Source organism: Panulirus ornatus, chromosome 55, assembly GCF_036320965.1.
Source record: "Panulirus ornatus isolate Po-2019 chromosome 55, ASM3632096v1, whole genome shotgun sequence".
Lineage (NCBI taxonomy): Eukaryota > Metazoa > Arthropoda > Malacostraca > Decapoda > Palinuridae > Panulirus > Panulirus ornatus.
The window spans coordinates 40072077-40085754 of record NC_092278.1 but is presented as its reverse complement, the minus strand read 5'-3'; the positions used below and the strand labels follow the sequence as shown (position 1 = coordinate 40085754).

The following is a 13678-nucleotide window of genomic DNA, read 5'->3' as shown; positions in this document are numbered from 1 at the left end:
ATTCATACTTTTCAATTCACAGTATGACTAAGGTTAATATGAGGGTTAATCCCTATATAAGGGGAATAAGTCCAGCAAAATCAAGACAACGGTTGTGTGTCATATCTGATTTAGGCTTTTTAAGTTAAGACAGGTTACTTTGCAGACCGATGTGTAACTTCTTTGCTGGAGACACAAAAACCATACTGGATATGAGGAACAGAACTTAAGAGTTCATGACCAAAAAGTACAGAAATCACTTAGATTCAAAGTATTTCAAGACAGAAAGTCAAAACCATAGTTCCCAAAGAGAATGGGCATCAAAAGGATAGAAAGATAGATAAATAGCTAAAGAACAACTATTTGAAGGATTTCATCTGTTACTCTTCTTTGGATTGGGCTATATCAATGTACATTTCTATGGTGAAGGAAAAATGCTTGGTGTCTGAAGGGAAATGAAACAAACTAGCATGCATAGGTAAAAGTCCTGAGGGACTCTTTTCATGACACGTTGGGGTGGACACCTGATCTACATGTCCAGCTCGAGTCCAAACATTAAGGTACTTTTTGGAAAGTATAGAAATAGGTTATAGAATGAGGCACTGGATTACATAAAGAAGTATAGCAGAGGTTTAATAACAGAAAGTCATCTACTCATTTACCGGATACCTTAAAGTCAACTACAAGCCCACATAACCTTACAAAATTCCTAAAAAAAAAAATTAAAATTAATTCACACCATCAAATTGCTGTCATAAAACAACTGCAATACATGTCTCTTACATCTCTGATTTCCTGTATCGCTTGACGAAGCTTAGCAAAACCAACATGTTGTTTGCCAGTGAGGTGGTCATCAATACGCTGCTGAGCATCACCCACGATAAGAAATGCACCACACACTTCACACACTTCCATCTGCTTCTCCTGAGAGGCTGCCATCTCTGCAGCCTGTTAAAATCATAATAAAAAAGAATATTAGTTTTCTCATTTACTTAATAATAATTTTAAGTATCAAACCTGTGACTCAACTTCCTCTGTGTTAGTAGTGGTCCATAAATTTTACTTACTACAGAGGATAGGGGTGTAATTATTTTATATGAGGAACATATTCACACCTTTTCCAGTTAAATTTCAGTCAATAAGGTCTTTGTTAGCTTCTTTAAGCCAACTACACAAAAAACAAACATAGTTACCCCCCTTTTTTTTTAATGAATTCAACTGTAATACCATCCACTCCAGCTGCCTTGCCACATTTCACCTTGCGCAAGACTTTCACAACCTACTCTCTCTTCACCAAGCCCCTCTCCATGACTCTCTCACTTTGCATACCACCCTAACCCAAACACCCTACATCTGCCATCCTGTGAGAAAACATATTCGTTGGTCAGTCCTTCAAAATACTCACTCCATATCCTTACTTCATCTCTACCTGTTACAACTTCCCCTTTTGCCCTCTTCACCAATGTTCCTATTTGTCCTCTCATTTTTTGCATATTATTAACATCCTTCCAAAACATCTTATTCTCCCTACAGTTTACTGATACTCACTAACCCCAACTCTCATTTGTCCTCTGTTTCAACCCCTGCAGCTTCTTTTTGACCTCTTGCCACTTTATCTAATACATTTCCCAATCATTTGCAGTCCTTCCTTTTAAGTATCATCCAAACATCACTCTTTCTCTTTCACCAGCAACTTTTACTTCTTTGTCAAACCACTCACTATCTATTCTAATCTGTCCATCTCCCATCTTTCACATGCTAAATACATCTCTTGTACAAGACTGTACTGCTTCCCTAAACACCTCCCATTCCTCACCCACTCCTCCTCATTTAATTTCACCCTTTATAATTCTGCACTCAATGTATCCTGGTATTTCTTCACGCAGCTCTCCTTTCCAAGCTCACTTACTCCCACCTTTTTTTAAACCAAGTTATTCCAACTGCCAACACTTTCTCATAACACACCTGGACAAGCTGTTCCCTATTTTCATGTATACCAGGTGCTCCATGCCCCTGATTATACCCTAAGCTGCCATATTACCCATTCTGGCATTCAAATTCCCCTCGACTGAAGGTTTAATCCCTTGCATCAAAACTGATGAGGCACTTACTCAGCTCCTCCCAGAACATTCATCCCTCTTCCTCACTCTTCTCACTACCAGACACATAAGTACGATCAATCATCCACCACTCATAGACTATCATCATTCCCACCCATATCAGTCTTGAATGCTCTTCCTTACAGTCTTTAAGTGTCAAAGCTCATCCTTCATCAGCAATGCAATCCATGTTTTGCCCAGATTATACCCCTCCACACACATACACACACTTTCCCAAACCATATATCCTCTTTGTCAATCTTTCCTCACTCATTCTCTCCATATGTCCAAACTATTTCAACACATCCTCTTCTGCACTCTCAACCACACTTTTTATTTCCACACATCTCTCTTACCCTTTCATTATTTACTCGATCAAACCACCCTACCCTCCTTTGCACAACCATATCTATAGCCCATGTCTCACAAACATAAAACAATGTTGGAATTACTATTTCTTCAAACACATCCATTTTTGCTCTCCAAGATAATGTTATCTCTTTCCACACATTCTTTATCACTCCAAGAACCTTCTCTCCTCCCCCACCCAGTGACTCACTTCCATGGTTCCATTTACTGCTAAGTTCACTCCCAGATATCTAAAACACTTCAACAAACTTACTCTTATTCACATTTACTCTCAACTTTCTCCTTTCACACACTTTTCCAAACTCAGTCACCAACTTCGGCAGTTTCTCACTTGAATCAGCTACTAGAGCTGTATCATGGGAGAACATGTACATATTCACATTTGCTCGCCTTCATCCATTCCTAACACCACCCTGTCCCCACATAAGACAGCATCACCACCCCCTGTATCAGCGAGGTAGTACCACGAAACAGAGGTAAAAAGGCCACATCCGTTCACACTCAGTCGCTGGCTGTCATGTGTGATGCAACGAAACCACAGCTTCCTATCCACACCCAGGCCCAACAGACCTTTCCATGGTATACCCCTGACTTTTCATATGCCCTGGTTCAGTCCAATTACAGTACATCGACCCCAGTACACAACAACAATTCACTCTATTCCTTACATGCCTTTCACCCTCCTACTTGTTCAGGCCCCAATTGCTCAAAATCTTTTTCAATCCATCCTTCTACCTCCAATTTGCTCACCTGCTTCTCCTTGTTCCCTCCAACTCTGACACATATATCCTATTTGTCAACCTTTCCTCAATCATTCTCTCGATATGTCCAAACCATTTCACCACAACCTCTTCTACTCTCTAAACTATTTTCTTTTCATTACCATACATATCGTTTACCCTTTCATCACTTAGTCGATCAAACAACCTCACACCACATACTGTCCTCAACATTTCAATTCTAACACACCCACCCTCCTTAATACAACCCTATCTATAGCCCATGCCTTACAACCATATAATATTGTTGGAACTACTATTCCTTCAAACCTACCCATTTTTGCTCTCTGAGATAATGTTCTCTCCTTCCACACATTTTTCATTGCTCTCAGAACCTTGGACCCCTCCCCCACCTTATGACTTACTTCCACTTCCATGGTTCCATTCACTGCCAAGTCCACTCATAGATATCGAAAACACTCCACTTCCTCCAATTTTTCTGTATTCAAACTTACATCCCAACTAACTTGTCTCTCAACCCTTCTGAACCTAATAACCTTGCTTTTATTAGCATTTACTCTCAACTTTCTCCTGCCACACACTTTTCCAAACTCAGTCACCCACTTTTGCAGTTTCTCACTTGAATCAGCCTCCAGTGCTGTATCGTCAGCAAACAAAAATTGACTCACTTCCCTGGCCCTCTCATCCCCAACAGACTGCATACTCATCCCTCTCTTCAAAACTCTTGCATTTACCTCCCTAACCATTCCATCCATAAACAAATCAAACAAAAGTGGGGACATCACACACCCCTGCCGCAGACTGAGCTTCAGTGGGAACCAATCACTCGCTTCTCTTCCTACTTGTACACATGCCTTACAAACTACATAAAAATTTCTCAATGCTTCTAGCAACAAACTTTCCATACCATATATTCATAAGACCTTCCACAAAGCATCTCTATCAACTCTTATCATTTGCCTTTTCCAGATCCATAAGAGCTACATGCAAATCCATCTGTATTCTAAGTATTTCTCACATACATTCTTGAAAGAAAACACCTGATTCACACATCCTCAACCAATTCTAAAACCAAAGTGCTCCTCCCTAATCTGATGCTCGGTAGATGCCTTCACTCTCTCAGAATCAATACCCTTCCATACAATTTTCCAGGAATACTCAACAAACTTATGCATCTGTAGTGTGAACACTCATCTTTATCCCCTTTGCCTTTGTACAATGGCACTAAACATGCATTCCACCAATCTTTAGGCACTTCACCATGATCAGTACATACACCAAATATCCTTACCAACCAATCAACAACACAATCACCCCTTCTAATATTCTTTTTTAATAAATTTAGCTGCAATTACATTCAATCCTGCTGCTCTGCCGGATTTCATCTTCCTTCAGCCTTTCACCAGCTTTTCTCTTTTCACCAAACCACTCTCCCTGACTCCCACACTTCATACAACAACCTGACCAAAACATCCTACATCTGCCACTCTATCATCAAACATATTCAACAATCCTTCAAAATACTTATTCCATCTGATCCTCACTCCATCACTATCTGTTAACACTTCCTCTTTGCCCCCTTTATTGATGTTCCCATTTGTTCTCTTGTCTTACGCACATTATTTACCTCCTTTCAAAACATCATTTTATTTTCCCTAAAGTTAAATGATACTCTTTCACCCAAACTCTAATTTGCCCTCTTATTCAACCTTGCACCTTCCTCTTGACCTCCTGCCACTTCCTCTTATACATCTCCAAGTCATTTGCATTCCTTCCTTGTAAGTATCATCTAAATGCCTCTCTTTTTAACTAAAAACTTTACTTCTTCATCCCACCACTTATTACCCTTTCTAATCTGCCCATCTCCAACCTAAATACATCACAATCCTCTCCCCTCCCTCCCCTCACTTCATTTGCTCTCACCTTTTGCCATTCTACACTCATTCTCTCTTGGTACTTCACAAAGGTCTCCTTTCCTTGTCCATTAGTAAGCATATAAAAAACTTTTGAGATTTAACAAACAAACAGCATTAAAAGACTGCCCTTCCCCTATTTGTCTCTTAATCAAGAGTTTACTGTATGAGTAACAAAAAAATTTTAAGAACAACTGCAAGAATTGTGTGCACTTCTATTGTTCATAACAAAATTATCATGGAAATGAAGGAAATACCTAAAAAATGCTACATGAAAGTACTATTTTGCAATACCAGGAGATAGTAGTTGGTAGAAAACCACCAACCAGGGAGGTATATTACCAGTGCTACCTGCCTGCATATCAGGAGGGTTAGTGGTGGCTGCAGAGTCAGCCAGCACTTCAGTGGCTGTCAAGCTGCACTCCTCTGACCCAGCATCACAGATATATATAGACAGATAGAGCTGTATCATCTGCTGTATGACAGACAAATAAATTACTTGATTTGCTTGGAAATCAACATTCATATGAAAATTATTTATTACCTGATGCCACACCGAGTTCTCACTACTGCGACGAAGTGCATCTCTCTCTTCTCGTAGTTGATCACACAATTTTAGAAGTCCCTGAGCCTCTTCAACATTTCCTTCAGATCCCAAACGTTCAGCTTCACTAACTAACCCCGTAATTCTTTCAGACAGCAACTCCAGTTGTTCATCAACTCGTCCATCACCAGTGGTGCTGCTATCCTACAAAATAAAATATATTTATATTCATTTATTTTGCTTTGTCGCTGTCTTCCGCGTTTGCGAGGTAGCGCAAGGAAACAGACGAAAGAAATGGCCCAAACCACCCACATACACATGTATATACATACACGTCCACACACGCAAATATACATACATATACATCTCAAGTTACACATATATATACACACACAGACTCATACATATATACACATGCACACAATGCACACTGTCTGCCTTTATTCATTCCCATCGCCACCTCGCCACACATGGAATAACATCCCCCGTCCCCCTCATGTGTGCAAGGTAGCGCTATGAAAAGACAACAAAGGCCCCATTCACTCACACTCAGTCTCTAGCTGTCATGCAATAATGCCCGAAACCACAGCTCCCTTTCCACATCCAGGCCCCACACAACATTCCATGGTTTACCCCAGATGCTTCACATGCCCTGATTCAATCCATTGACAGCACGTCAACCCCGGTATACCACACTGATCCAATTCACTCTATCCTTGCCCACCTTTCACCCTCCTGCATGTTCAGGCCCCTATCACTCAAAATCTTTTTCACTCCATCTTTCCACCTACAATTTGGTCTCCCAATTCTCCTTGTTCCCTCCACCTCCGACATATATATCCTCTTGGTCAATCTTTCCTCACTCATTCTCTCCATGTGCCCAAACCATTTCAAAACACCCTCTTCTGCAAGAGGTGAAAAAAAGGGCAAATGAGAGTTGGTGTGAGAGAGTATCATTAAATTTTAGGGAGAATAAAAAGATGTTCTGGAAGGAGGTAAATAAAGTGCGTAAGACAAGGGAGCAAATGGGAACTTCAGTGAAGGGCGCAAATGGGGAGGTGATAACAAGTAGTGGTGATGTGAGAAGGAGATGGAGTGAGTATTTTGAAGGTTTGTTGAATGTGTTTGATGATAGAGTGGCAGATATAGGGTGTTTTGGTCAAGGTGGTGTGCAAAGTGAGAGGGTTAGGGAAAATGATTTGGTAAACAGAGAAGAGGTAGTAAAAGCTTTGCGGAAGATGAAAGCCGGCAAGGCAGCAGGTTTGGATGGTATTGCAGTGGAATTTATTAAAAAAGGGGGTGACTGTATTGTTGACTGGTTGGTAAGGTTATTTAATGTATGTATGACTCACGGTGAGGTGCCTGAGGATTGGCGGAATGTGTGCATAGTGCCATTGTACAAAGGCAAAGGGGATAAGAGTGAGTGCTCAAATTACAGAGGTATAAGTTTGTTGAGTATTCCTGGTAAATTATATGGGAGGATATTGATTGAGAGGGTAAAGGCATGTACAGAGCATCAGATTGGGGAAGAGCAGTGTGGTTTCAGAAGTGGTAGAGGATGTGTGGATCAGGTGTTTGCTTTGAAGAATGTATGTGAGAAATACTTAGAAAAGCAAATGGATTTGTATGTAGCATTTATGGATCTGGAGAAGGCATATGATAGAGTTGATAGAGATGCTCTGTGGAAGGTATTAAGAATATATGGTGTGGGAGGAAAGTTGTTAGAAGCAGTGAAAAGTTTTTATCGAGGATGTAAGGCATGTGTACGTGTAGGAAGAGAGGAAAGTGATTGGTTCTCAGTGAATGTAGGTTTGCGGCAGGGGTGTGTGATGTCTCCATGGTTGTTTAATTTGTTTATGGATGGGGTTGTTAGGGAGGTGAATGCAAGAGTTTTGGAAAGAGGGGCAAGTATGAAGTCTGTTGGGGATGAGAGAGCTTGGGAAGTGAGTCAGTTGTTGTTCGCTGATGATACAGCGCTGGTGGCTGATTCATGTGAGAAACTGCAGAAGCTGGTGACTGAGTTTGGTAAAGTGTGTGAAAGAAGAAAGTTAAGAGTAAATGTGAATAAGAGCAAGGTTATTAGGTACAGTAGGGTTGAGGGTCAAGTCAATTGGGAGGTGAGTTTGAATGGAGAAAAGCTGGAGGAAGTGAAGTGTTTTAGATATCTGGGAGTGGATCCGGCAGCGGATGGAACCATGGAAGCGGAAGTGGATCATAGGGTGGGGGAGGGGGAGAAAATTCTGGGAGCCTTGAAGAATGTGTGGAAGTCGAGAACATTATCTCGGAAAGCAAAAATGGGTATGTTTGAAGGAATAGTGGTTCCAACAATGTTGTATGGTTGCGAGGCGTGGGCCATGGATAGAGTTGTGCGCAGGACGATGGATCTGCTGGAAATGAGATGTTTGAGGACAATGTGTGGTGTGAGGTGGTTTGATCGAGTAAGTAATGTAAGGATAAGAGAGATGTGTGGAAATAAAAAGAGCGTGGTTGAGAGAGCAGAAGAGGGTGTTTTGAAATGGTTTGGGCACATGGAGAGAATGAGTGAGGAAAGATTGACCAAGAGAATATATGTGTCGGAGGTGGAGGGAACGAGGAGAAGAGGGAGACCAAATTGGAGGTGGAAAGATGGAGTGAAAAAGATTTTGTGTGATCGGGGCCTGAACATGCAGGAGGGTGAAAGGAGGGCAAGGAATTGAGCGAATTGGAGCGATGTGGTATACCGGGGTTGACGTGCTGTCAGTGGATTGAATCAAGGCATGTGAAGCGTCTGGGGTAAACCATGGAAAGCTGTGTAGGTATATGTATTTGCGTGTGTGGACGTATGTATATACATGTGTATGGGGGTGGGTTGGGCCATTTCTTTCGTCTGTTTCCTTGCGATACCTCGCAAACGCGGGAGACAGCGGCAAAAAAAAAAAAAAAAAAAAAAAATCTCTCTTACCCTTACATTACTTACTCGATCAAACCACCTCACACCATAATATTGTTCTCAAACATCTCATTTCCAACACATCCACCCTCCTGTGCACAACTCTATCCATAGCCCACGCCTAGCAACCATGCAACATGGTGGGAACCACTATTCCTTCAAACATACCCATTTTTGCTTTCCGAGATAATGTTTTCGACTTCCACACATTCTTCAAGGCTCCCAGGATTTTCGCCCCCTCCCCCAACCTATGATTCACTTCCGCTTCCATGGTTCCATCCACTGCCAGATCCACTCCCAGATATCTAAAACACTTTACTTCCTCCAGTTTTTCTCCATTCAAACTTACCTCCCAATTGACTTGACCCTCAATCCTACTGTACCTAATAACCTTGCTCTTATTCACATTTACTCTAAACTTTCTTCTTTCACACACTTTACCAAACTCAGTCACCAGCTTCTGCAGTTTCTCACATGAATCAGCCACCGGCGCTGTATCATCAGCAAACAACAACTGACACTTCCCAAGCTCTCTCATCCCCAACAGACTTCATACTTGCCCCTCTTTCCAAAACTCTTGCATTCACCTCCCTAACAACCCCATCCATAAATAAATTAAACAACCACAGAGACATCACACACCCCTGCCCGCAAAACTACATTCATTGAGAACCAATCACTTTCCTCTCTTCCTACACGTGCACATGCCTTACATCCTCGATAAAAACTTTTCACTGCTTCTAACAACTTGCCTCCCACACCATATATTCTTAGTACCTTCCACAGAGCATCTCTATCAACTCTGTCATATGCCTTCTCCAGATCCATATATGCTACATACAAATCCATTTGCTTTTCTAAGTATTTCTCACATACATTCTTCAAAGCAAACACCTGATCCACACATCCTCTACCACTTCTGAAACCACACTGCTCATCCCCAATCTGATGCTCTGTACATGCCTTCACCCTCTCAATCAATACCCTCCCATATAATTTCCCAGGAATACTCAAACAAACTTTTTTTTTTATTTTTTTTATTATACTTTGTCGCTGTCTCCCGCGTTTGCGAGGTAGCGCAAGGAAACAGACGAAAGAAATGGCCCCCCCCCCCCATACACATGAATATACATACGTCCACACACGCAAATATACATACCTACATAGCTTTCCATGGTTTACCCCAGACGCTTCACATGCCTTGATTCAATCCACTGACAGCACGTCAACCCCGGTATACCACATCGCTCCAATTCACTCCATTCCTTGCCCTCCTTTCACCCTCCTGCATGTTCAGGCCCCGATCACACAAAATCTTTTTCACTCCATCTTTCCACCTCCAATTTGGTCTCCCTCTTCTCCTCGTTCCCTCCACCTCCGACACATATATCCTCTTGGTCAATCTTTCCTCACTCATTCTCTCCATGTGCCCAAACCACTTCAAAACACCCTCTTCTGCTCTCTCAACCACGCTCTTTTTATTTCCACACATCTCTCTTACCCTTACGTTACTCACTCGATCAAACCACCTCACACCACACATTGTCCTCAAACATCTCATTTCCAGCACATCCATCCTCCTGCGCACAACTCTATCCATAGCCCACACCTCGCAACCATACAACATTGTTGGAACCACTATTCCTTCAAACATACCCATTTTTGCTTTCCGAGATAAAGTTCTCGACTTCCACACATTCTTCAAGGCCCCCAGAATTTTCGCCCCCTCCCCCACCCTATGATCCACTTCCGCTTCCATGGTTCCATCCGCTGCCAGATCCACTCCCAGATATCTAAAACACTTCACTTCCTCCAGTTTTTCTCCATTCAAACTCACCTCCCAATTGACTTGACCCTCAACCCTACTGTACCTAATAACCTTGCTCTTATTCACATTTACTCTTAACTTTCTTCTTCCACACACTTTACCAAACTCAGTCACCAGCTTCTGCAGTTTCTCACATGAATCAGCCACCAGCGCTGTATCATCAGCGAAAAACAACTGACTCACTTCCCAAGCTCTCTCATCCCCAACAGACTTCATACTTGCCCCTCTTTCCAAAACTCTTGCATTTACCTCCCTAACAACCCCATCCATAAACAAATTAAACAACCATGGAGACATCACACACCCCTGCCGCAAACCTACATTCACTGAGAACCAATCACTTTCCTCTCTTCCTACACGTACACATGCCTTACATCCTCGATAAAAACTTTTCACTGCTTCTAACAACTTTCCTCCCACACCATATATTCTTAATACCTTCCACAGAGCATCTCTATCAAGTCTATCATATGCCTTCTCCAGATCCATAAATGCTACATACAAATCCATTTGCTTTTCTAAGTATTTCTCACATACATTCTTCAAAGCAAACACCTGATCCACACATCCTCTACCACTTCTGAAACCACACTGCTCTTCCCCAATCTGATGCTCAAAATAAAATACGTATCACAAAACTTAAAAATTAGTTATCACTGTTATTTAATGATTTTAAGAGTACTCATCAAATTTACATGATTTTATCAAATAAAATCAACTTTTTTTTATTTAACAGAAAGTAAACAAATATCACATCACAACAAATTTTCTTCAAATGAAAACATATTTCAGTCATATACTGGTGGCATGTTAAACTACATTCTCAGCATGGGAAATTAATGTTTTGAGTAAGAATACAAAACTAACCAATGCATCCTTGACTGAGAGTGAGAGACGTTGTTTGCCTTTTCTAATTCGTTTATCTACCTCACTGAGCATGGATTCGGCATATCTGACAAACTCATCTTCAAAGGCAGTGCGGCGGTAGGAATTGGATGCTTCAAATTCTCGTTTAAGCTCTTCATCATGAATTGTCTGACAAAAAAAAATAAACTATTACATACTTTAAAGTATTAATGCAATCATCATAAGACAATTATCATAACACCAGGAAAACTAAAATCATAACCCTAAAAAACACAGCACCAAAAAGTCCTAATTATATGAGCAATCATAAAGAACTAATAGCATTACTCACTGTGATACCGAAAGACAAAGATTTTTTTTTACCAAATGAGCACTGGTCTTGTATTCCATTAAGTATGCAACTCAAAACAAAAACAAAGACAAAATGCTTTCTTATTTTCAAATCTAATGTTTGCACATTTCATGTCATTTCTAAGCACATTTAGAATGCTGGGATATAATAGGCTCTTATCCAACTGCCATAATAAAAGTTCCTTTACCAACTAGTAACAAAAGTTAGCTCCCAATGTAAAGATTATCTCCCACTGTAAAGATTATCTTTATCATTTATTTCCTTTACATATGGTGGGTCAAGTGTACCACACATTCCTTATGACAGTTCATGAGGTTTCCATACCAAACCATTATTTCATAACTATACAGTACAGTATTTAAAACTAAAAGGTCTCCCCTTACTTTATGTTGCATTTACCTTATGTTATCTACCAAGGCCTTCTACTTCCACAGCTTGGGCTGCGTCCACGGTAAAGAGTCAGGTCGTTGGCTGACCAAGATGTTGGAAGTCACAAATTACAAGCATATATAACCACTGAAACCTGGCAGGTTTGGTAAACTCAATAGATACTTAGCTTGAGCCTTTCTTTAATTTGTCTAATGTGCACACTATGGTGTTTCTGATGGCTGCTGGCAATGCCTTAAACAGTTTCAGGTCTAAGATGTTCATGATGTTTTCTTGCAGGGTTCACTGCTTCTTTAGATTTCTGTAGTAATACTTCCAAGCCTATTGTGCTAACAGGTAACTATTTTGGATTGTAAGCTGGAAATTATGTCTTCCAATTTCCTCCAAATGATAATCATGATACCCCTCTTTAGGGTGCTAATTACAGATAATAATTCTTTAGGTTTTGAACTGTCTGCACTAGGAAAAACTGTTTGCAAGTTGATAATCAACTGGTGGTAGCAAAGAAGAGACTAAGCTGGACGAGTCAGCAAGAGTTAACAAGCCAAGCATGTGATGTGCACCACATTCAAATCTGTACAGCAAAATAGTATAACTAATATACAGATTTTCTTGATCCTTGCTCTCATACTTGTTTGCCATTTCCCACATCTGCAAGACAGTGCTAGGAACAAAAGAAGAAAAGGCCTCATTCACTTAAATCTATTCTCTAGTTGTCCTGATATTTCTGATGAAGTGATAAAATTAAAATTATTCTTTTTAATGCAGCTCCATCCTATGATCCCATTTCAAATTTCTTGGGTTTTTCTCAGACGGTGGGTTTCAGGTGGTGGCACAATGGGATGGGATGCAACAATGGTTACTAAGGGGGAGAGAAAGACCACGAAAGTTGTGTATCATCTGAATTATCCAATTCAACAACCACTTCAAATGGAGGTGAAGTCTCCCTAACCCCTTTGAAAAAGCTATCCACTGTAAGCTGTGTGGTGAATTCCATTCTCTATAAATCTCTCTGCAGGAATGTGAAACATCTGGAAGCTTTCTGAAGGGCATCACTGCACATTCAAAGTTGGGATCCATAGCATTAGTGAAGGCAACACTCAATCTTTTCCTCTTGTTAGCCAAAGGTGAGTGAGCAAGCCCTACGTACTTTGCTATTGCCTAGAGCTTCTTGCTAACAGCAAACCTCCTAGGCAACTCTAATTTCACATTAAAAGTGATTCCCAGTGATACTGTACTTCTATGAGCACATTCAAAATTCCTAGTGACATCATGAAATACTACAGAACACAATAAGGTGGTAGGAAATGAATAAAAGGGCTGTCATATGACTGCAATACAAAGTAGTGACTGACATATGTTCTTGTTTACAAAAAGACAGCCATTGGGAGAGATATCAAAACACTTTACCAATATGAGAAATATTTCACATTTTCTTTTATTATACATGATCACCATTTCCCGCATCAGCAAGGCAATTCCAGGAAACAGACGAAGAACGAAACAAATATCATCAAGACATCATTATGATATGCATGAGTCAAAATACCTTCAAATATCTAGAAAAATTTTTATTACAAAAGGAAGAAAGTATACATTAGGTTTTTTTTTTTTTTTTTTATACTTTGTCGCTGTCTCCCGCGTTTGCGAGGTAGCGCAAGGAAACAGACG

General features: G+C 40.6%; 1 protein-coding gene across 3 annotated transcripts in view; it reads right to left on the bottom strand.

Annotated features, from left to right (window-relative positions):
- LOC139765725 (luc7-like protein 3) overlaps positions 1–13678 on the bottom strand; it is a 158991-nt gene that overhangs the window by 116922 nt on the left and 28391 nt on the right. For all 3 annotated transcript variants that reach the window (XM_071693543.1, XM_071693544.1, XM_071693542.1), the window contains exons 3-5: positions 11269–11436; positions 5645–5848; positions 763–927 (exon numbers count right to left, since the gene is read on the bottom strand). In XM_071693543.1, the coding sequence (XP_071549644.1) occupies positions 763–927; positions 5645–5848; positions 11269–11436 (537 nt within the window). The remainder of the gene's footprint in view (positions 1–762; positions 928–5644; positions 5849–11268; positions 11437–13678) is intronic.